The 24029-nt window shown below is 43.1% G+C and overlaps 2 protein-coding genes across 5 annotated transcripts; both read right to left on the minus strand.

Annotated features, from left to right (window-relative positions):
- Positions 1-10531, minus strand: xkr5b (XK related 5b). Its single transcript, XM_084355449.1, has 13 exons — positions 10255-10531; positions 8128-8217; positions 7897-8002; positions 7593-7759; positions 7000-7133; positions 6829-6907; positions 6383-6552; positions 6002-6113; positions 5689-5856; positions 5415-5605; positions 5193-5276; positions 4919-5099; positions 1-4790 (listed from the first exon to the last, which is right to left on the minus strand). Exons 1-13 carry the CDS (start codon positions 10361-10363, stop codon positions 4096-4098), a joined length of 2286 nt encoding a protein of 761 aa, XP_084211575.1. The 5' UTR covers positions 10364-10531; the 3' UTR covers positions 1-4095.
- A 1803-nt stretch (positions 10532-12334) lies between these two features.
- eva1ab (eva-1 homolog A, regulator of programmed cell death b) lies at positions 12335-23790 on the minus strand. 4 transcript variants are annotated; one of them, XM_084350147.1, is made up of 5 exons: positions 23136-23790; positions 18754-18871; positions 16535-16697; positions 14892-15254; positions 12335-13631 (listed from the first exon to the last, which is right to left on the minus strand). In XM_084350147.1, exons 3-5 carry the CDS (start codon positions 16635-16637, stop codon positions 13519-13521), a joined length of 579 nt encoding a protein of 192 aa, XP_084206273.1. In that variant the 5' UTR covers positions 16638-16697; positions 18754-18871; positions 23136-23790; the 3' UTR covers positions 12335-13518. The 4 variants fall into 4 exon arrangements, with proteins under 4 accessions (XP_084206273.1, XP_084206271.1, XP_084206272.1 ...); XM_084350145.1 differs by lacking the exon at positions 18754-18871; XM_084350146.1 differs by lacking the exon at positions 23136-23790 and having other exon boundaries at positions 18754-19193.
- Positions 23791-24029: the final 239 nt, after the last annotated feature.

Here is a 24029-nt window from a genome sequence, read left to right on the forward strand (position 1 = left end):
TTTGGATCATGATTTATGACTTTATTTTGTCACATCGATAGCACAGTTAATGACTCACTAACACCGACCACAGCTGCTCTGTGGAGATCCTTGCAGAGATGAGGTGACGCATGTTGATAAATGGAGGCCGTCCTGTGACTAAGTGACGTTACACTCAATCAGCAAACTAATTCCAGTCTGTCAATGAAAACTATAAACTGTCTCTAAACAAGTTCACATGTGAAACTTTGAAACACCGCACTGTGGCTGTCCGCATGTCTCGTAACAGTAACTGTGACCAAATATATAAAAGAACATTTAAAAAATACAAAATGAGTCAAATAAGAAACACAAGCAAACGTTATCATACGCGTCAGGTACAGGAAGCAAAGCGTATAGTTCTAATATAAAGCAACACACACACGGAGACAAGCTGCAGCTGTCTTTTCACAAGGCAAAGCTGATTCATGATCAAGCCAAGGCATCGTCTAAAGCGTGTGCGTGGACATTTCTAACAACTGCACTAAGATACATTTCATTAGCTGGCTTATTGCTGCTGCATACACACAAACTCCAGCATGTGCCCTCCACTTACTGTAATGTTTATGTGTGTGTGCGTGGTTACAAGTGCGTCTTTCTCTAAAGGAATAGATACAATTCTCTGGATGTCTGTATGAACGAGTAACATGCAGTGACTTCTTCATCTTCTATCAGCAGGTACATGATAACAGTTTGACACAGTTTGATAAAGCGGTTCTGCCGAAAGCATCTTTTCCTCTGTACTTTGTACCATAAATCCATTTATAGTCTCAAAGTGCTGCCCGTGTTTTATCACCAAATATGAGCAACACAACTGCTCATTACAGATAAAGACCTTACTTTATAATTATATTTGATAAGAAAGAAAGAAAGAATATAACATAGTTAAAAAAAAGAAAACAGACTATACATGGAAGACACTGTTAAATACCACAACCTATAATTACAATCAGATTTCACTTATTGAAATAAATAATATATAATATAACATAACATAATACTGTCATTGACAATCTTGAAACTCATAGCAGCAAATTATTATTTTACTTTTATGCAACATTTGTATCCTGAAACCTCTGTCCCTCTCCTAGTCTGCCTCTTTCTGGTAGCTACATTATCCAAAATGTTTCATACTGCTGAACAAAGGCTCAAATGTCGTAAAGTAAAGCAGTTACAATTTCTCCCTGTCACAATAAAAGATTGTTTTGTTGGAAGGAAATTCAGTTTCACTGAGGTAGGAGGCTCAACTAATGGATAGGCGGATAGGCTGTGAGTTGTGGGCTTTACAGGGGAATATAGTAAACAGTCTTTTAGAGTTGGAGCTAATACGACTACAACTAAATTAGATTTCCCCAGGTGATTCAGCAAAATGCTGAAATTAGCTTGCGAACTAGATTTAATGTTGTACTGTCATCTGTAAAATACAAACATGGTAACACACGTCAAACTTTAAAGTTAGCGAACAAGGCTACCAATTTTTTTTAAGCTCTAATTTTCCGGTGTAATGTTACATGTTTACTCTGATGGATTGTCTACATCTGAGGACATTTTCCTCTACAAGAAGGAAACCAAGCCTGCGTATTGTGAATTTTAAAAAAGCAGCTGGGTACACAGTCACCTTTGATGACGCTGCACTACAAGTTTAAAGGTGCAATATGTAAGATGATTTACCTCGGCTCTGACCAGGACTCTGAGGACACCGCGGGTTCAGGCGGGGACAGGAAAGAGAGGGAGGTTGGACATCAGTCAGCACAATCCTCTGGAGGACTGGATTATACAAGTGGACCATCCCCTCCTGAGGTACAAAGTGATATTATGAAACAAGGCGGGCCAGAGCTAGCTTGTTAGCATGCTAACACCATTAAATATCTCTACAACACAATACATAGACGTCTCGGACATATCATCCAAACTTGTTTCTTTGCATTCTGTTGATAAATTTAGCTGATTTTTGAAAGACTTAAATGGAAATTCTTACATATTGCACCTTTAACTGTCTTTACAAGGCAGGTACATAGTTTCTACATGTGCCTTTAAGCTTCACTGACAACAGCTCGCCGGCTGTGTGCTCTTCAATAAAGCTAACGAAATTAAATGGATGCCAACAGTCCAAAAACAATGCTAAATGCTAATAATTAGGCTAGCTAGTAAATTATTTTATCAATCGGTAAGTAAAAATCTAAAATTTAAAGCAGATTGGGACAACAGCAATTTGGTCTCAGTCAGGAAAAACACTGTGGGGTGGTGAGGTATCTTTAACTTCCCTCCCAGCACATTCGGGTTTGTTGCCATAGCAACTCAGATCAACAGTACACACACGGTACCGACATACATCATACCTGATTATCATTCATACGCGTCCCTTCTTTCATCAATTAAAAAAATAGAGCGTCAGAGGTGTTCAGGAAAGCTTCCTCCTCTTTTCAGAGACAGGAACTTACATTGATTATGTCTGTTTGTTGAAGGCTGCAGTATCTTTTCTGTTTGATTTGATCCCTTCATCCAGCCAAACCCTGATTATATATTTTATCAATTTCAAGAGAGTACGAGTGTATATGGGGATCTCTGATTATTTACGTTTTAATTAAGAGATTCAAAGCATTTCTGCAGGTCATAAACAAAGTAATTAACTAACATGAAAACTATATGTTTTGATATCACATATTTGACCACTAAACTCTCCTTTATCAATCTATATTGCTGTATTTCCCTTTGATGAATTCACATGTTATAACCGTAGTGTGGTCTACAGAATATCATGCTACAGCCTCCGGCTAACAATAAACTTTAGCTGTGCTGTTTCTGCTGTGAAGTGGTGACGGACTGAAATTATCGCAGCTACAAAAGACAAAAGCATAACAGATCGTTTATAAAATGTTTTTCCCTCAAACGTTTACTTTTTGTCATTTGCTTATCTGATTAAGATAAAGACAAAAACATCACTTAATGTTTTTGACTATTTTAAAGACTGAAAATACTGAAAACTCTTTGTCTTTGTCAGTAATGTGTGTAAACACCAACCATGTACCGAAGTGTACACACAGCGACGAACTGACTGAGTGGATGAACGAGCGGCTTCCTGAAAACATCATCTACAGCGTTTGCTAGCTTAATAACATCAACGACTTTGAAGGTATACTATGATTTGCATAAGTGCGCATTATTTATATATTCAATAACAGATCATTGCCTTCATTGAGTCGGACTAATTTAAAAAAAGAGTTTACAGGAGATTCTGCTCAGCAGCCAGACGGACACCATGTTTCATTATTGTAAACTGGTTTAATTACCTGCTTCATTTGGAAGATTCAAATGATTGTTTATGCGTCATGATTTTAAATATAATCATCATGATTATTTTAATAAATCGTTTGCTCCTATATTTGGCTGACTCTGCTGCCTGAGATAAGCGAGAGACTTGACTGCGTTTTCAGTTTTCTGACAAGTGTAAAGGTTCATTTGAATGAATGAAAGTGGTGCCCCACGTTCATTAGCACCTGTGAGTGTTTATCTGTTATCTTTTGATGAGTAACCCAGACCCAATCTTCTGTTAATACTGATCCGTCGTGTAGTGATTTTGTTTTATATCAAATGGTTTGAAAGAACTGAAAAAATACAAAAACTCCCCCCACTCCAGATTTCCTTGTACAGACATTTTAGTCGCTGCTAACTTCCTCTGATGGCCTTGGTAGGAAGCAGACTATCGCCTGACACGTGTGATTTTACCAACTGCTTCGATTTCACCTGCCGACAGGAGCTTCACGGTACCATGCAAGGAGATTCATACTGTTACACCCTCCTCCCTGCAGGCGCTCCAACCAACCAGGAGTTGCTTGTGCAGCAACACGGACCAATAAACACTAAATGTGTTAACTTTTTCATGTCAGGGGAAAACGTAAATAAAAATCTATACTGTAGGACTGATTCAAATGAGCTGAGCTGAAGATGTCCCCTAACTCCTCACCAAGCCTTCCCAAGTTAGTTAATGTATGAATTCATGTATCTTCTTAACTGCTAAATTGAAAAAGATATCATTGCCCACCCAGGATCTCCCTTCCCCCTTTACCCCCATCCGCCCTACACCATCCTCTCTCGACTGTCCACAAACTGGACAATCTGTTTGCGAGCGTGGGAGATGACTGGAGTGAGCGGGACGATCTGACCACCAGGCGTAGTAGCTCCAGGAGATGAAGCACCAGGAGATGAAGCACCAGGAGTGGAAGCCGCGGGTGTTGAAGCTGCTGGCGTTGGAGCTGTAGATATTGAATCTCCAGGTGTCGAAGCTCCAGAAGCAGATGCAGCAGGGGTTGAACCACCGGGGGTTCCACCTGGTGTTGTGCCAGGAGTGGCAGGGATGACAACGACAGGGGCCAGGCCTGGACTCTCAGCTCCGGCCCGAGACTCCAGTCGTGGGGTGGATGTGATAAAACGAGCCTCCCTGATCCGGTAGGGACTTCTGTAGGTGGAGATGGGCGACAACTCGGAGCCCCAGCCAAGATAGCTCCCACTGGAAGGAGACTGGGCATCTGCGCTGAAGTACAGCGTGGTGCTGGACTCTCCGGGTAATGCTGGTTTCTTCTCCGGAGAACCAATCAGGAGAGGAGAACGTCGCTCAGGAGACCAGCCTGGAGTCTTGATGTCCAGGGAGCCCACGGAGGACGAGGCTTCGGTCAAGGTGCCAGCGTTGCTGTCAATGTGGCGGAGGCTTCCTTGTAGTTGCGGAGATGAGGGTGTTGGTGAGCCGTAAGCAGCACTCTGAAAATCCTCATCACCTTTGGATATAAAATCATATTGAATTAAAAGGCAGTATCATACCTGAGGTGTGACGACTCGTCATAATAAATAAACTGTTTTCTTGTCTGCAATAAGTCTTTCAGTGAGGGTGAGGTGTTTTTCTAACCTCTTTCTGATGGTGGGGCGCTGGAGTCTTCTTCTGCGGTCTCTTCAGGAATGACCTCCTGGACCGGGATGATCTCTGGAAACCTTCTCATATCCTGGATGCTTGTGGGAGGAGCTTTTCTCACTGGTCTGGCTACCACAGTGTTTAGAGGTGGCTTTGGTGGTGCCACCACTTCTTTCACCTGTGAGATAAGACAGACGGATGAGCCTCAGACTGCAGACTTTACTGTATTCTTAGTGGATTTACTGCGGGCTAAACTGAACAGAGATCTTGCCTGTGGAGCCATGGTCACTTGCGGTGGAGCTGGTTGAGGAGCTGGCTGTGAGATCTGAAGAACTGGCGGTTGAGCAGGTGTAAACTGACAAAAAACACAAAACAAGTACAAGAAACCACAGTTAGGAAAGACAGGTTTACAAAGTAGATATCAGACGAGATCGAGATGTCTCACTACTAACACCAATGATCTGGATATTTCAGCAACAGGGACGCAACAAACCCGAGGGACATGGAAGTCATCGGGGGAGTGAACCTCTTCAGACAGACCCATAAGACCGGCCAGTCCTCCCTCGCCATACGACGACCAGACCCTAGTTACATCCCCCGTCTTCATGGCCAAGCGAATCAGCAGCCAGTGGTGATGTTTCCAACCTTCCCATTGGATAGGGAGATCCATGAGGGTCCCACCTCCTGAGTGGATTGACAAACATGGTCATTATAATGGATGGATGGATGGATGGATGGATGGTTGGATGGATGGATCTTTAACAGACCAGACAGTGTTGCATGACGATGGAAAGTGGGTGTGACTTTCTCATCCAATGACAGTGCAGATCCACGCTCCATGCAGGCTCCACCAATCCCCCTGTGGCGAATACTTTGGAAAATCTCAAAGGACTTTGGGTGGAGGAATCGATAGTACAGCACCAACGCTATCAGTCCTGGAGAGAGAGAGAGAGAGAGAGCGAGAGAGCGAGAGAGCGAGGAGGACTTGAAATAAAGCTGTGCATGTGTGTAGAAAGGAAACTAATTATGGTATTTCAGGCACAACACCAACACAACGATATCAGATCGTGTGTGTCTCACCAATGAGGAAGCTACAGAAGATTGCAGCTGGGATCCCCACGGTATCCCAGGACACCATGGTAAACAACCACGAGGACGCCAGAAGAAGAAAAGCGTTCTCCAAGAACATGGCCTGGAGAAGAATGAACAAAAACAGATGTTTACCTTTTCCCACAATATTTGTCTCACAGTCTTGTAGTTTTGTATTCAGCTTTTTAGGGGTTAGGGTTCAAATCCAAAGTTTAGACTGTATATGTTTTATCTTATAACTTGTTTTTCTTTAGTCTCACATGTTGTGTGTCTGTGTCTCTGTTCTTATTAATGGTCCTGCCCACAAAAAGTCTGACACACGGTTATGAAATGACCACACACAAAGAAACACACACACACACGCACACATACCAGGTAGAAGCCAGCCATGCGGCATCTGGATTGGCCAAACTTCACGTTGAGGAAAAGGAAGATGTGAATGGCTCCCAGAACAAGGTTGAAGATCCTCCATCGACTAGTTGAGCGTATGATGTCAGTCTGCTGGGACACCATCCAGAAAGTTGCACCCAGCCAGTGCACGCCTGGCACACACACACACACACACACACACACACACACACACACACACACACACACACACACACACACAACCAGTTGAACATTTAACCTTTAATACATACATAATCACACTCTTTCAGACAAAACTATTCACCGTAAACCTGACAGTCGAGGAGGGGTGACAGCGAGTCCTCACCACAACATTTGGCTGTAAAGCACCTGACTCGTATCCTTATCAGAAACTGAACTGTTTGTCAGATTCAACAGTTTGAAGATGAAGCCTTGGCATCCAGACTTACCAATGACTCCCAGGATCCATTGTTTGAAGATCCGTGTAAAGAGCATGAGAATGGCACATCGAGCTCCCAACATACCGACCTGCAGACAGAAAAAACAGATCTGTCACACAACCGCCCCTCACTATATTGATCCTGTTGTCTTATTTTGGAAGGTTGTTTAAACATGCCCACCCTCCACACCAGTCGACAGAGAATGGCAGCAGGGGTCATCTGTAGGTGTCCTGGTCTGATGAGCGAACAGGCTCTGGCATAGAGGACCAAGGCCCAGGACAGAGACAGCAAACACACCACAAAACAAACTGAGGCTGGAGGGGAGAGAGAGCAGGAAGGAGGCGGACAGGAAAAGAAATGTGAACACTTCCATACATAGTAACGCTATACATGAACCACTGTTTCCCTATGGTAAGGTAGCACTTGGTGTGTGCTTGTGTTGCGTATTTCTAGCTGATCGCACCACATTTTCCATCAAGTTCATTTTACGGTCCGTTGCGCAGGGAGCCCTGCTCCACAGGTGCGTCACACTGTTTTGCCAAAGACAGGCTTTTTTGTAGCAACAAATATGTGTATGATTGGGGCCTAATATGTAAAATTGTAATCACACTAAGGTTGGGATGAACACTAGTCACTATCGCTGTCTTAAATGAGGTTATGAGAGTGAATCAAAACAGTAAAATTGTGGTCCAAGCAGCTAAAACAAGAACATGAGCTTAACCTCACTATAAGCACACATGCTTTCTACATTCCCATGTTTTATTTCTCTGTACCTGGAGACTTGATTCCTATGTCAGTACAGATGAGCACATAGCACTGCAGCAGCGTCTGAGGGAGGGTGACCACCAAGGCCTCAAACAGACGTAAGGCGGAGCAATCAGCCTGCTGCATGATCTCACCGTACACGTCCTCGTCGGGCAGAGTCATGCACTCCAACAGCCTGGATAGAGAAACAGAAGAGAGAGAAAGAAATGCCACAATAAACACCTTTTTTTATCATAATCATCAAACGTAAGCAAATGTCGGCAGACTTTTACTGCAGCTGCCTTTGTTGCACTAACACAGTGGTTTGCCCACCTTTTGAACAGCCCCAGGTGTAGTATGTGTGTCCAGGTGAGAGACTTCCTGCGTATGCGTCCATCTGACAGGTACCACAGATAACTGAGCCACTGAGGACCCCAACCTGAGGAACAACAAGGACGAAACAAATATAAATAAAATATCTGTCCGTCTCTGTAACCGAGCACCACCAATAACACATTTCTCTTGTAAATACAGATATCCGTATCTTGTTGTTGTTCATCTCACCTGGCAGCAGGAACAGTGCAGTGAAGCCAGCGAGATAGGCATAGCAGTAGTTGTGACCAATCCACAGGTAGTACACAAAGCAGTAGATCACTGAGGAGAGACGGGCACGAACACACAGGTAAACTCAATGAATAGTCGAAAAAACACAAAGAAATGTTCCTTTATTTGTGATGGGGATGTAAGTCTGAGTCTGCTGATGATGCTATAGACTACTGTGATATAGTTTTAATCATAAATCACAATCAATTGGCCGCTGATCAATTTGTATCAGGTAAATCACATTGTATATTTGGACAAGCCTCACCTGACACCTGCACAGACAATTGTAGGACTATAAAACAGCTATTGTAACTTACAGGAGCGTAAAGCACAGACTGGCAGGACTTTGTATGATACTGCTTCTGTCGTAGTGTTACGCATTTTAGCTCGTATCTTACATAGATACCGGCTTTTTGGGGCTGATGATGATATTTATATCAGGGAGGAAAGAAATTCCAATATCAATATATCAGCTGATATTCCTATACAATCTGAATACATAAATAAACACACACACAAACGCTGGATGATTTAACAATACATTTTCGTGTCCAAAATGACATCAGTGCGCTGAAACAGTAAACTTACAACTGTATTAACAGGTGGAGCTCTTCCTCTGTTATATTTACGGTAGCTAAGACACTTCGCAGCGTGCAGACCGACTCTGCACATGCCAACAAAGTTATATTCTGAGTAAATACTTCAAGGCACTTAAAGGCACATCTCATCAGATAATGGTATTAAGCGTCCATGTAAATAGCTCAGCTGGAGCCTCAACTTAAATGATTTCAATCAGATTGAAGAAATACTGTCCATGGATCCACAGCTTTTGATAATATCTGCTGCCTGATATGTTAGCCAGGCTCTAATCTTATGAGAGCCCACAATATTTCAAATGACCTCTGTTCTGCATCCCATGTAAGGTTTGTTGACAACAAGAGGGCTGCCTCTTCTCCTCTTCCTCTCCGCTCCTCCACTCCTCTTCTGTCTCCTCTCCCCCACTCTCCTCTCCTCTCCTCTCCTCTCCTTCACTCTCCTCTCCTCTCCTCTCCTCTCCCTTCTTCTCCTCTCCTCTCCTCTCCTCTCCTCTTCTGTCTCCTCTCCTCTCCTCTCCCTTCTTCTCCTCTCCTCTCCTCTCATCTCCTCTCCTCTCCTCTCCTTCACTCTCCTCTCCTCTCCTCTCCTCTCCCTTCTTCTCCTCTCCTCTCCTCTCCTCTCCTCTCCTCTTCTGTCTCCTCTCCTCTCCTCTCCCTTCTTCTCCTCTCCTCTCCTCTCCTTCACTCTCCTCTCCTCTCCTCTCCCTTCTTCTCCTCTCCTCTCCTCTCCTCTCCTCTCCTCTCCTCTCCTCTCCTACAGACAGTCTCTTGCCTCTGCTCTGCAGCTCTGCCCTCCTCCACTCCTCCACTCATGTAATCTGAACCGTTTAAACTGCTAAACAGGCGGGCTGTCCTGGCCGACTAGGCCCCATCCTGGGGTACGCCCATCCCCTCGTCCATTCATGCACCTCCCAAAAAAAAAAAAAAGGGCGCTTAAATATGACAACATAGCCCCGCTTTGTTTATAGATCCCACAGAGGCTGAGCTGGTGCAGCCGAGAAGATGGAAAACTCAGGCGTGAGTCTGCAGTTTTGCTGCATGCAGGATTTCATAACATGCAGCGTATAAAAATAGGAAAGAGGCGCACTGGTGCTGACTGCAGACTGGTGTGACTGTATTATTCATGACAACACACACACACACACACACACACACACACACACTGAGACACATGTACAACTTCACATGTTTGTGTGATTGATGCGGATAATTAAACACAATCTGACATCTGAAACCTTCTGTCTCACCTAGAGCGAGCGAGTGTCTCCTCCAGCCCACACACACACACACACACACACACACACACACACACACACACACGTACTGTGGCCGCGCACATGCACGCGCACGCCAATAAAGTCAAATAACACACAACAGGACACACATCCACACACCACCACATTACAATCACACTGTCAGTCACACAACACTCACACTTCATTATTAAGCGTGCAGTGTTTGTGTGTGTGTGTGTGTCCCAGGTAGGACTCACGTGCCGTCCTCTCTGCAATGATGAGAAATGCGGTAAAGGCGAACACGCAAACTTGGCAGCACGGCATGCAGGCGCCTCCGTTGCTCGGAGTCGCCGAGTAGTCCCTCATTGCGGGTGGAGAAGCTCAGACCGACGGTGCTGACGGTGTGTGTGCGGGTCTGCAGGCCGCTGTTGTTCTGGTTCTGGGCGGGAGTCGGTCCAGCTGCGGCAGCCTCCTCTCTCCGCTCAGAGTCCCCGTCCCAACGTCACCGCCCGTCCCGTTAAAGCGGCAGCAGTGCTGCTGCTGGAGGAGGCGAGACGGTCCCAGACTCACGCATCATACTCAGGTCATCAACTACAGACGGTTATATACACATTTTGTCTTTTTCTGTGTGTTTTAGTGTCGATCAGTCGATGATATCATGGCTTTTTATTATGTTGCAGTCTAATACGATCATAACAGGCCAGAATCTGACTTAATTCACCTAATTAAACAAATAGAAAAAACTTACATTAGTCATAAAGATGCTCATTTATTTATGTGTCACTTTATCTGACAGGGAAAATACATGTAGGCATTATTACATATAATTAAAATGCAACCAATGGGGCTCTAGCTGCAGTCCTTTTCCCTGGTTAGACCTCTGAGGAGTAAGACACATGATGCAACACTCTGATACAGACAAAAACTAAAGAGAAAACTGACGGAGACCATTTAAAAATGAGAGATTTGTAACATTTTCAAGGCTTAATAAATTATACTTTTGTTGATCTTTTGCAATGGTGCCATTTTTTCAGCTTCTGATTCAGTATTTCCAGACAACATATAGTTTCACAGCTGATGGGGTGGCCTGGCTGCAGACAGTTATACAATCAGAGAAGTGTGATTAAAATTCACATTCATCTTGATGGTTTTAGACACTTTCTTGATATGTGCTTCAAATTTTTATTTTATTAATCCACTCACAGTTTCTGAGTGCAGTGCATACAAATCTCAGGTCTGTAACGATTTGTCAGCTGTTATGTAGGTGCTAACAACAAACACAACTCATAATAACAATGTTGTGTATTGAAAAGTAAACATGTATGTAACGCTGTGGTGCATATGAGGATATATTATATATATTTTTAAATCATACTGCTTCTGAGTCTACAAATGTTATCATAGTAACATGATTGGTTTTATTTTGACCACTACACTTTCTATTCATTGAATTATCTATTCAGTTTAATTGTATTTTTCTGATTAAAAACAGTTTTTTTGTAATTTCCTCCTACTTTACTGTTGCTTTTTTTACATTTAGCATCTACTGTATGTTTCCTGGAGTGCAGGAGCGCCTCATGGACACCAGGGGGAGTCTGACTCCAGTAATTCATAATGGTGATATTAAATAAATCATGGAGTTCACAGTTAACACAAGTTTTTGTCTGTTACTGCAGAGGTCGAGTTGCTTTCTTCCAACACATATAAACGGTCATTTTTGAGTCTGTGGGAAAGTAAACTCGTAACTTTTACTTTGCAGGAGCTTCGACATTGTGGTGCAAAACGTTGCCATGGATCAGTGTTACTTACTGTGGGTCACTATGGCTGCTGATGCTCGGACTCTTCATCATGTTCCCAGGTGATGTTTGTGCTTCCTGCAGGGTGACTGTGGCTCAAAGGTGCATTTGGTAATATATTACTATAGTAAATGCTGAATAAGGGCTGGTTTGAGTGGAATAACTAACATGTAACAGACTTAAGACGTCTTTGCCCTCTGATAAGTTGCTTTGTCTGCTGGGTGTTGTACTACGGCTCGCCTGTCCGCCATGTGGCATCACAGTACTCCCTTACCTTGCACTCTCAGCCCACAGTACTCTGTGGGTTTGGTTCTGACTTGGTGTTGTTATTGCAATGGTGTGTAATTTTATCCCCGACTGTGAATCTGGTTTACAGGAATGTCCGCTTAAATGTGCATGAATCCTTTTTTTCTGTGAGATTTGTTCGAAGGTTGTAGCTGTTCATGTACAACTAACCCAAAGACGCTCAAAAACTGTTAAAAGAAATGTGAACCACTATGTTTCACTTTAATAAGGGACTTTACTCATTCATATGTACAGAAAACAAAAGTTTATTTATTTTTCTTTCAGCTCAAAACGTGAGCCAAATAAAGAAAGGCAGCATGATCCTGTCAGACATGATGACCTGCTGTCCTGATGTGCAACAACACCTGCAGCACATGAGCTTCTGGCCTGCAGACGAAACCAACAGACCTGCCAAGTTAAAGGGTAACTCCAACAATTTTGAAGCCGGGTCTTGAAAGGGAAGAAGAATGTGTGGAATAAAAAAGTTGATTCTCCTGTCTGCTATACTGCTTTTAAAACCTGGTGCCTACATTACCCACAATGCATCTTAGCCACTGCGCGACATCACTGGAGGCAATTTATCAGATTACATGCGGCTTCCTCTGGAGCCACAAAAGGCTTGATGCTACTTTTTTTTCACACATGCAGTAGCACTCCCCAAGACCTGTAAACACACTTTGAAGGGGGAAAATTGGTGGAGTAACCCTTTACAAGAGACATATTTAATTAACCATCAGAGCCATTTTGTGTCCTCGCTAAAAGTGCACTCACTTTATCTGGGGATGCAGAATTACAGCAGTAAAAGCACCAATATGTTTACAGAGTGAATATCTCTCTCCTTTTCATTCTTCTGTATGATTCACGTTTTCTTCTTACTACTTGATTACATCAGTTTTACAAATAAAAAAAAAGGGGTGAGGAAAGTGCAACAACACAGTATCACCAACATTTGAACCCACACATCATGAACAGCTGCAGCACAATGTTTCTCGTTTCTAAAAAGCACCTGTTTAAGATTTAAAAAGTTTGAAATCCCTTGTAGACTTTCGACCAACGACAACTTTACACAGAAGTTATGTATCGCACTGTTTGCTCTGCAGGTCCATTGTGTTTTTACTTGTTGGCTCTTTGGAGCGCGAGGACTTTCCTCTTGCAAACACTTGGGTGTCATCCTGTGTTGAGTGCTGCGCCATCAGTATCAGCCAACTCGTATGTTTTCCTTGTTGTTTACACGCTGAGGGAGGACCGATCCAGGAGAACTGTCAGTATTAATATGATCTGTAAACGTCTCTTTGGTGCAGTGCAGACAGCGCCCCCAAGCTGATGTTTTATGTTCCTTTCATCCAGTGCTTTTTTCTCTTTTGTTTATCTATTTATTCTCCTTTGACTCGCCTGTTTCATCTTCCCGTCCCTCTGATTATCTGCCTGTCTGATCATGTGTCAGTAATATCTGTTGAGGCTCTGAGTGACTGTACTGATGTCTGGTTGTCCGTTCATCCAGATCTCGCGGAGAATCCTTTCGCGCTCTTCTAGCCGCTGGGCCCGGTCCAGCTCTGATGATGCACACAAAAACACACACAAACACAGAGAAGGGTTACAGCACGCCAACACACCGTCCATTCATGTAACCATCAAACTTCTATTGAGAAGACTTCCTGTTTCAAAGCATGAGCGGACAGTAGTGCGTGTAGTGTGCGTGTATGAAGGTCCACTGGCACATTATTAGACACCAAGCTGTCCAAATGCTTTAAAACTATCGAGTCAGCAGGATAAAGTGTTGGTAGTTAACGTTTCTGCAAACCACTGATACGTTCACTTTTCTACGTGGCAAAGACTACGTACCATATTGACATTTCTCCCAAATGTGCTACATCATGTTCACATTACATGATTATTAACTGACTTTAATATCGGGGAGGTGGAGGGGGTGGTGGCGGAGCTGCAGGCGAGAAGGCTGCATTTCAATATTTGTGAACGGAAACCACTGGATATTTTTAAGGAGACCTCGGGACATCTTGTTTGTGGCAACCAAAACAGGCATTTTAAGCCAAAACGTGATCTTTTCCTCGACCTAACCAAGTGTTTTTGTGCCTAAACCTCACCAGACCGTAAGCACTGTGTTGTCATAAGATAAATATGGAAATTTATCAAAAAGTTACAACATATCCGTGGTTTGCAGAGACGTTGACTGCCAAAATGTATCCTGCTGATTGGGTCGGTCAAACTACTCTCCAAAGAATAGATTTAAATACCTGTGTACAACATTTTCATGCGAAGATTTAAAACTAAAATGTTGTACTTTACTCACATATTGTAGTTTTTAACTGCTCTGCGATGTTCAGCTCAGATTGTCTCCTGCTTTCTGATCCATTTGGACTAAATGAACTAAAGATCATCACCTGAGGAGATAATTAACTATGTCCACAATATTTGCTGTCCAGACAGTAAAGTTGGCCGCAGGTTGCAAATGGCCAGTGGTGGAAGACGTATTAAGATATTTATTTATGTTGATGAAGCATTCTGCACTAAAAAAAACCCCATCACATTTAAATGTCATTAGTCAGCTGACCCCTGGGCTCTGACAGCGTCATATAGTTAGGCTTTTATTACTGATGCGTTACTGTGTCAGCTGTATTTTAATGTTTAACTAAAATATTGTTTTTAAAAGCAACTGAAAGTGTAGTGGACTAATAAGTAAAATGTTTTCCTCAAAAACGTGGAGAAGATAAACCGGTGGCTGTTTTAGTGTTTGGATTTTATGGTTTCAATGGGAGTCACAAGTCTTCACACGTGTGCCTGTGTGTGACAGATACCCTCAGCTGATGTAAACATGGTGGCGTTCAGCAGAGCTCTCTCGAAGCGCCTGCGTCTCCGTGCCGACAGGTCAGACGTGTCATCCCACTCCTCTGATTCGCTGTCCCCAGCAGGCCCGGTCGCTCCCGAGGTAACAACAGCAGTGCTGTCTGGATTACTGTCAATGGGCTGATGGACGGGACAGCCGTGATGGCGACGGTGGTGATGCCTGTTCCTGTGGCGGTGGTGAGGGTGAGCGTGTTTGTTGTTGCCGTAGCGGCAGTCTGCTCGACAGTGTATCTGGAAGACGATGGCGCAGAGCGTGACTAGAAGGCCGACGCAGACACCGCCCAGAAACACCAACGCTGTCCTCTCGGGCTGGTCTGAGAGGAAGAGAGGAGGAGGAGAAAAATATTTAAATGTTTTTAGTGAATCAAAATGTTGGCATACTTAAAGGTTATATACAACATTCACTGCCTGTAGATGTCGCACTCGAGCACCAGCATCAAAGACCAAAACAATCAGGCACGTCAGCCACGCCTCCTCCAAACCAGAGGCAGCCTTTATATCACCCTCCTCAAAGCCACCAGAGACAATTGACAAAAATAGTATTCGGAAATAGTAAAAAGGATATTTTTCCTCGCAGGTCTATATCACATCTAGTCTGAGCGTTGTCATTGTTCTCTTTTTGCACCGTGAATATCAGAATTTTTGGACACGAGAGGTCGCACCTCTTCCAAGCGTTGGATGCCTGACCACCAGAAAAAAAAAGGGACATGGCAGCTGGTTTGGAAACTTTCTCTTATTTTTTCAAAAATAGTTCACCAAAGGCTGTTTCTGAAAATGTTTAACGTGAGAAATAAGCCATGCACGGTTAGTTTTTTATAGCTTTTGGGAGCTTCCAGAGGTGGCAAACATGCTGGATGCCTAGACCACAACTTTATGCAAATAAGGAGTGGGCAATGTGACACCCTGTCCCTCGCAACGCGACACTTCCAGGCCCTGCGGTGTTGAAAATCACGTGTTTTGAATTAACTGGCGCTCCAGGCACGGCTGCGTACATGGACAATGAATGGGAAGGGCGGGTATGACTGATCCTGTGAACCTTCAGTTGCGAGTCAACGCGTAAGAGTTGACAGCCTTTCTGTACAACCCGTTTCCCACTATACCTACGTTAGTTACGTATTGATGATACAATCCCATTTTTTGGATCTGCCGAGTGTCCTAAATCCAATTAATATAACTATCAGCTTGCTAGATAACTTGCTGATGCTAGCTACCTATAACACAAAGTAAAATATGTTTTAATTAACTGTGAATGCCTTCAGCTGTGAACTGCACTCTGCCATCTTTTCTTAATAAATGCAGGAAGGGACTCACATGCACTCACATGTATTTGCATCCCAAAACAATGAACAGAGAAGCTCAGACTGCAGCAAACAAACACTCAGAGGGAGTCTGACTTCATTCTCTGCTCAGGATGTTATTACTCCACTACATCTTTACACAGCAACTACTTGTTAGCTGCTTTATTAATGTTCAAAATGTCAGACATAGATCCTTTAAACCCTCGACTGCTGCTCCTCTCCTCGTCTCCTTGATCTTACAGAGTATAATAATGAATATCCAGTCACACATGATCATTTTTTCTAATTGGACCTACCTGCGATGAAGGTGTAAGCTGCCAGTAAGTTGCTAAGCAATGCCATCTCCTGGGAGACCACTGTCACCTCCATATTTGGGCTTCCTGTCGTTGGCGCGCTCATGATTTCACAGCTTTTCGTGTTCCCCTGCAGAGGTCAGCGGAGCGTCATGACTCCCCTCGACTGTAGGTTTGAGAGGTGGAGGAGAGAAGTGATGGAGGGTCAGAAACAGGAAAAAGGAAAGAGAGAGGGAGAGGAGGGTGAAAAGGAAGAGGAGCAAAAAGAGCAGATAAGAGGGAGAACGAGGAAGAAACACGGGTGACAGTTCTTGTTCACAAATCATCCTTCAAGTTAAATGAATAATGCATACGTGCAGGGAATCTAAAAGCATGTCAGCCTGAGCGTCCCTCCTCCTCTGCCTGTGTCTTCTCAACAAAAACATAAAAATTAACACTTCAGCAGCATAAAAACAATGTACCTTTTTAATGAAACGATAGTAATCCTGTTACTCTGGTCTGTTTTTGTGATGTGGGACACACCGTCGATGTTATTCTTGTGAACCAAACCTGCTCATAAAAATGTCTATCTATCAATCATTCCCATTCATCCACAACTAAAACATCTCTTCTTTGACAACAAGACGAGTTAATTATCGAGTACTGGAGTCTTCGACGCCTAACCCCTTAATCTATACATCACTTCTCACTTTCCCCCTCGTTACAAACATGCCTGAGCTGTGAGCCTGCAGGGTTTGGACGAGAAGACAACTATGAGGCATTCATACCTCAGATGACCTGATTTCTTCCCCTCAGTCACATGCCAATATTTAAATTTAAGATCACACAAACACACGGAGTTATTTAGTAACTTATTCACACGCAAACAAACATACTTGAATGAACTCGTGTATGAAACACTCAGAGGTTTTGTAGTATCAATACAACAAATGATAAAAAGATCAACTTGACAAGGGTGGGCATGCTTAGAGACCTCCTCTGGACTCTGCACACACTGTGCACTTAAAAGAAACATACACATAGTTTGTCACATCTAATCATTCTTGGACAAAACTTTATAGCCTTATACTCAATTGTAGTGTAAATTGTGTGAAGTTAATGTAAAGGTTCAGGTGTGGGTCGTACAATATTACTATTTTTACAGGATTTATAAGAAGGTCAGACTTCACAGAAGTCGGTCAGCAGTCCGTCTCTGGAGACTCTAACTGAACCACTAGGTGGCAACAAACAGTCAACAGCCAACTTTACTCACACAGATCAGGATAGCTGACCTTCCTGGTGGACACACATACACACAAAAGCACATCTCCACACAGAGGCACATTACAGATGTGATGTAGCTGTCGAAGATGAGCTGGTGTCATGGACCTGGAGTGAACTGATCAAGACAAAAAGACAAAACAGACTCTGCTGTTTCAGAGTTTTTGAGTTTCCCCTTGCTGCTTTTTCTCACTCTGAAAGGTCTTAATGCTCTTGAACTGTAAATGTCTGTTTTTGGCTTTTATGTATTGTTTTTTTCACTTGTTTTAAAACAAGTCCCCATCTACTTCATTTATTTAGGAGAATGCTGCAGCGCTGTTTTGCTGTGAAGCTCCAGAAATGTTTCGTGGACTACATATTTTGGGTGAACCTGCCCTTTAAAGCATTGTTTTACTTGTTTCCGGCTGACTCAAGCATGTTGACTTTAAATGACATAGTCTATGTTTTTAGATCCATTCAGGATGTAAGACGTGCCAGCTTTTTATTTGAGGGTAATACGTACTAACACAGCTACAATCTGTACAACCTGTTATTAGATGCGGACATGAACACACTAAAAATTACCGTACGAAGAGGGTGTTTACATCCTTTATTGATCTGCTGAGAAAAATCTATTTCTAAGGACACAACTAAGGCTTTAAATAGCAAGATATATATTTTTAGCCATCTTGTCAAGTTCTCGTTCGGCTTTATTGAGCTGAAAATGAGACAAAATGAATCATTTGTCGCGGGTGTAGACATGAGTTATGAACTTGTTTCAGGAACAAAGATACCGCACCGTTTATTGTCTACACTCGCGTGCAGCGCCCAGGTTAAATGTAGAGTAGACAGAGAGCTTTATACAGTATTGTGTCTAGACATGTAGCCCCACTCCCAGACTGGAACTCCCCCATACACACTCAGGATTATACCTTTAGTGTGCGTGTTACTTATTGATGGATCTGATACTAAATGTAGAGCACCTTTAACTCCACAGGTCCAGACTGTCTGATGGTAGAGAGGGATGTCAGAGAGGAAATGGATTTTAAGGGCCGAACAGAGCTGGAGTCCTGGAGAGGATCCAGGAAGATCCTTCATCCTCTGAAAGGAGAGGAGGGACACAAGATGAGCAAAGAAAGAGAGGAGACTCCACTGTGTCTACTGTGCTTCTTTAACTTTTTCTAACCTGATCTGATTAGATTAAGGGCTCCACAGCCTTTTGGAGACTCTTTTCTTTTATCTTATAGAACGCCTCCCTGAGCATTTCTTTGTCCTCCAACTTACAAGAGTTTAAATATACAAACACAGCATGTTTTGAGGAGTTTGGCTCGATGGGAAGCTGTTTTACTAAGTGATGATAAAGAAAATGAATCAGTGGTTCAAGACCCCGCCACACAATAAACCTGACAAGATGATTGCCATGCATAAAAGTTCACCCAAAGTCAATCATTATCCCCCATGCCGATGGAAAGTTGGGTCTACAAAACATTTCTGGAGCTTCACAGCAAAACAGAGTTGCAGCATTTTCCTAAACAGCTGAAGTGGATGGGGACTTGTTTTAAAATGTTACAAAACAACTGAAAAAATGTTTGCACCACTGTGGTTGCTAAGCTTAAAGTGTTGGCACGCCTCCCGTCTGAAGTGGGAGCTCAGCGCTGCGTCAAGGATGTTAATAACATCTTTTCAAATCAATTTGGGATCTTGGGGCTTGTGGAAACTTACACTGGACGAGCTGTACGAAGCCATTTAATGTTTACTGTCGGTCGTTTTATTACATTTTAAAACAAGCCCCCATCTACTTCAGTTGTTTAGGAGAATGCTGCAACTCTGTTTTGCTGTGAAGCTCCAGAAATGTTTTATGGACTACAAAAGGTTGAGTAGTAAAAAAAACAAACTAATAGCACATTTCTGCTACATAAAACGATGACATCTCTCTTATATTTGCTATATTTGTCGTTTATTAGGTAGTTTTACCTCTTTGTATCTCTAACATACAGGTAAAGCAGGCTGCTCACAGCTGATAGAAATACACTCTAAACCTTGAAAGTGTGAGAAGTTGATTTTGCTTTGTTTTATTTGTCTCAATCCAGAAAGGTTGGGAATAAACCCGTCTCAGCCAATTAAAAAAGCCCTCTTCTCACGCAAACGAGCTACTATTGCTCAACAGGCGGACGGGAGGAGAGTGTTTATATTATCATCACTTATTGGATTAACTCAAACATTTTCAATCCCCTTCAAGCATTTTAAAGGATAAATGAAAATCGGTGTCCTAAATTACTTTAATTCACTTTGTCTGCAAAATTGTAACACTTGAGTTCGGCGATATCTGCACATGTGAGTGACATCTCAAATCTGTGAGGTGCGCTCGAAGCGTGACGCTATAATTACACGGAAAAATTTGTGAAGCCCCTCGGCGAGACTTGTATTACTGACATTCTTCTCTAACGCTTCGTGACGTTCTTCTCCAAAACTTTTGAGTCCCTTCCTCCAAATAACATTAAGCTGTGCAGATGTGAGTGGAGCGTGGTTCGAAAGGGCACAGGCGTCGATTTTTTCTCTTTTCGCAGATCTTTTTAATTTCACAAATGTGTCGTGATTTCCCCAGCTGACAGCTGTGAACACATCTCATTACGCATGAATGTATTCTCAGTGACGGCTTATGAGCTTTTTGCCGCATTAGACTCTTTATTAATGATTGCAAACGGGCCTAATTACCTCATGAAGACACACCGGACTTCGTGACAAACAACTGTGAATGTGTTGCTCTGTGAAAACACAATCTGTTAAAAAAAACCAACTCAACAGCTTTAAAGACTAAAATTTAAGTATAAAGAAGCCAAAACCTGCAGGTTTTGCTTTTCGTGCTGTGAAGCTGTAAAGACATGGCAGAAGTTTAAACCTGAACGGATAAAAAATGGATGATGCTTTCAGAGACGATCAAACTGGCCTAATTTCTGAGGATGTTTTCTGTGAAACAGGAGATGCAGCACTCTAACTCTCACCTGTTAGTACAACCTGAGATCACACTGGGGAGCAAATCTGCGTTTAGCCTGTCACATTTCTAAAAACAAGCGCTCACTGAAATGAATTTTTGCCTCATCCTCGCATGCCCTTTGGCGTAAAAACTCACCTCAGGCCTTTAATTATGTTACAAAACTAACAACGCAGTCGAAAAGCAATGCATCAGCACAGGCAGCGCAAGAGCAAACAACAACAGATAGCATGACATCTCAACACAACCGAGCACAACACAACCTCCGAGCTATTCTAAATCCACTGACTGTCAGGGTCATTTTGCGATGTTGTGTGTAAATGCTGCAGGACATGGCTGCCCTTCTCTCTCCACTCCTCCCGCTTTACTCTCTCTTTCTGTCCGTTGGATGTGACGATTTGGGTAACAGCAAAAAGCACGTCATCACAAATAATTCATGGTTTAGTAAATAAAGCATTGATTCAGCGTGCCTTTTCGTGGAGGGGATTAAAACCTGCTTGTTTCACGACTGCAACCACACAACGTTTGCAGACAAGTCGAGCAGGGACCACGTGAAGAGGCTGAAACAGATTCCCATCAGTGTCACAACAGGTAAATGGAGTGAATAATCCCACTGCGATTTACTATCAGGCAGCTGAACATCAGTTATATAATGACATTAGCATGAGACAGTTGGCCTGCAGCCACCTCATTACAGCCAGTCACACTGTGTCCAACAGTCTAGACAACAAGAGCTGTTTACACTGATGACATGACAACTCTATCTATCTATCCATCCATCTAGCCGAGCGTCAGCATCCACTTAGCTTAACTGAGTATAAAGACGAAGAGAAGAAAAGGACAGCAGCTAGTCTGCTCCGTCCAAACGTAACACAATCCACCTACTAAGACGCTAAAGCTCACAAATAACAATCTGCACAACGATAAAACGATCATTCCCCAGTTGACGGGGTAATGTGCCGAACACATAACGACCAAATAGTCTAGCTATTAACTCTCCTTTAAAACAGATCAAGTTGTCATTTATTGCGCTTTGGTTTTGGCACAACATCAACAAACAAGGTGCATTCAGTTGTCAGTTTATTCGGTTCAGCTAGCTGAAACTAATTTTATTAGCAATAGTTAGTTTTCAGTCTTTATGCTAAGCTAAGCTAACTGACTGAACAGTTGATGCTTCACATTACTTACACTTACTACATTCGACAGCATTACTTTTAGCTAGGTGTTCCCTGATTGACTGTATAAGATGTTAATTAGTGACCTCCAGAGGTTATGGTGGGGATAGGAGAATATCTCTTGTCATGATTATCCTGGCTAAAGTTATTGTGATTCAAAATATGTTTAAAACTCATTAAAACATATTGAAATCACTTTACCTTACATGTTATGAACAAAGATTGCATCCCCTTTGTGGCAATACAAAATAAATCAGATGATTGTAGGATTGTCCCCTCGTGATGATATTATCCCCATAAAGGAAATCCACCACGATCAACTTATCCTGAGTGTTTTTATCACGATTTGCTATAAAATCTCTGATCGTCCCAACTCTACTGGTAGGTGGATTTTGTTACCTTTGGTCAGGCTAGGTGTTACCCCCTGTTTCCAGTCTTTATGCTAAGCTAAGCTAATTAGCTGCTGGCTGTCTCGTCATATTTACCGTACAGTCATGAGAACGGTATCAATCCTCTCATCTGACTCTCAGTAAGAAAGCAAACAAGCACATTTTTCCAAAACTTGAATTGAAACAAGGTTTAAACTCCATGAAAAATGGACACGCACACAGCTGCTTGACCAAAGTCTACAGATCCAACATGTCAGCAGCAAGTGCAGGATACTTCTCCTTCCCCCCTTTTTTTTCATAGACACTGATCTTCCTCCCACTTTCTGCTCTGGGTCTGTGCAGTCTGGCCAAAATTCTTCAATGCCACAATTGCTCTTTGTCTCTCCATGTGGTTAAGAGGTCTGTATGGCTCCTGCGCCTGTTACAGCTTAGCTCACACATGCAAACACATGCAGGAGATACACTGTCACTCCTCTCACACTTCATCCACATACACTCGCGACACTTTAAAGCGTGTTTCTCCCTCTCTGTGTGTGCATGTGTGTGTGTGACGCTAATGCAATGTGACACTACTGGCCTTCCCCCTCAGCTGCTCCACCGTTACTATCTGACATGACCTGCAGAGAGGCTGGAGAGGGAGGCAGAGAGACACAGTGTACACACAGACTTATAAAAAATAAAATAAGAGGCAGAACCAAAGCAAGAGAAGGTGAAGATGGTCGAGAGGAGGCACTCCATGTCATTAACATCATCACTGACTATGTGCATTTCTCGCCACATGAACATGCAAACACACTGTTTATACTTACATTAATGCCAAGATGCCATCTGGAGTGTGTTTACTCCTCTCTCCTCTCCTCTCCTCTCCTCCTCTCCTTCCTCCTCCCTCCTCTCTCTCCTCCTCTCTGCTCTGGTCCTCTCCTCTCTCCGCTCTGTCCTCCTCTCCTCTCTGCTCTCTCCTCCCCTTTCCTCTCCTCTTCTATTATCTCTTCCCTGCTCTTTGCCTTCCCCTTAAAAAAAGAAAGCCCTCGCAGTATAATTATATGTGTAAATCTTCCAGTTGTCAGACGAACACAAGCCGTCCTCTCCTCTTCACTTTCTTAGACACAAATTAAAAAAACTCAGTCATTTCTCTCCTTCAGTCCTCCTTCTGTCTCTGATGCAGGAGCAGCAGGAGGGTCGTTGCTCGGACTGTTTCACACGGCGCAGTTCTCCGATATTCCATTTTAGTTTTTCCCAGGTTATTTTCTGGACAGGGAGGCAGAGGTCAGGTCTTCAGGGCAGAAATGTGACATGAAAGCCACGGACAGGTCGGCAAAATCGCTCTCTCCTCTCTCTGCCAAACGTCTGCATCTCTTTTCTCTCTCGGGCTCTCACTCACACTTTAACGAGAACAGACACACACAGTCACACACGTGCACGTTAGTTGTAAACGCAGATTCGCTGCCTCTGCCTCCTCCGGGTTCCTCTCTGGTTCTTGAGTGCAGAACACTCAACAGCGGGAGGAGAGAGAACAGAGTACAGGGAGGAGAGAGGGAGGGACAGAGTGACAGAAAGGCAAACTGAGTGCCTCACGGTTCACATGTGAAAATGTATTTCACGTGTAAAGCTGGGGAGAAAAAAAAGGTTATGTAAATGAACCGCATGTTAAATGATATTTCACATGGAACAGACGCACGTCAGGGGAGCACTTAAAACCTGCG

The sequence above is a fragment of the Pagrus pagrus genome (genome assembly GCF_965226575.1).
Source record: "Pagrus pagrus genome assembly, chromosome: 1".
In the NCBI taxonomy this organism is placed as follows: Eukaryota; Metazoa; Chordata; class Actinopteri; order Spariformes; family Sparidae; genus Pagrus; species Pagrus pagrus.

Bases quoted from the DNA above. Each gene is read 5' to 3' on its own strand.
- xkr5b (XM_084355449.1), bottom strand. From the start codon at position 10,363: ATGAGGGACTACTCGGCGACTCCGAGCAACGGAGGCGCCTGCATGCCG. The intron at 6,908-6,999 runs GTGGGCATGTTT...TTCTGTCTGCAG, and splicing joins TCTGTCGACTGGTGTGGAGG to GTCGGTATGTTGGGAGCTCG. The intron at 5,857-6,001 runs GTGAGACACACA...CTCTCTCTCCAG, and splicing joins CTTCTGTAGCTTCCTCATTG to GACTGATAGCGTTGGTGCTG.
- eva1ab (XM_084350145.1), bottom strand. From the start codon at position 16,637: ATGAGCGCGCCAACGACAGGAAGCCCAAATATGGAGGTGACAGTGGTC. The intron at 15,255-16,534 runs GTAGGTCCAATT...TCTTCCTCTCAG, and splicing joins AGCTTACACCTTCATCGCAG to ACCAGCCCGAGAGGACAGCG. The intron at 13,632-14,891 runs GTATCTGTCACA...GTGCATCATCAG, and splicing joins CATGTTTACATCAGCTGAGG to AGCTGGACCGGGCCCAGCGG.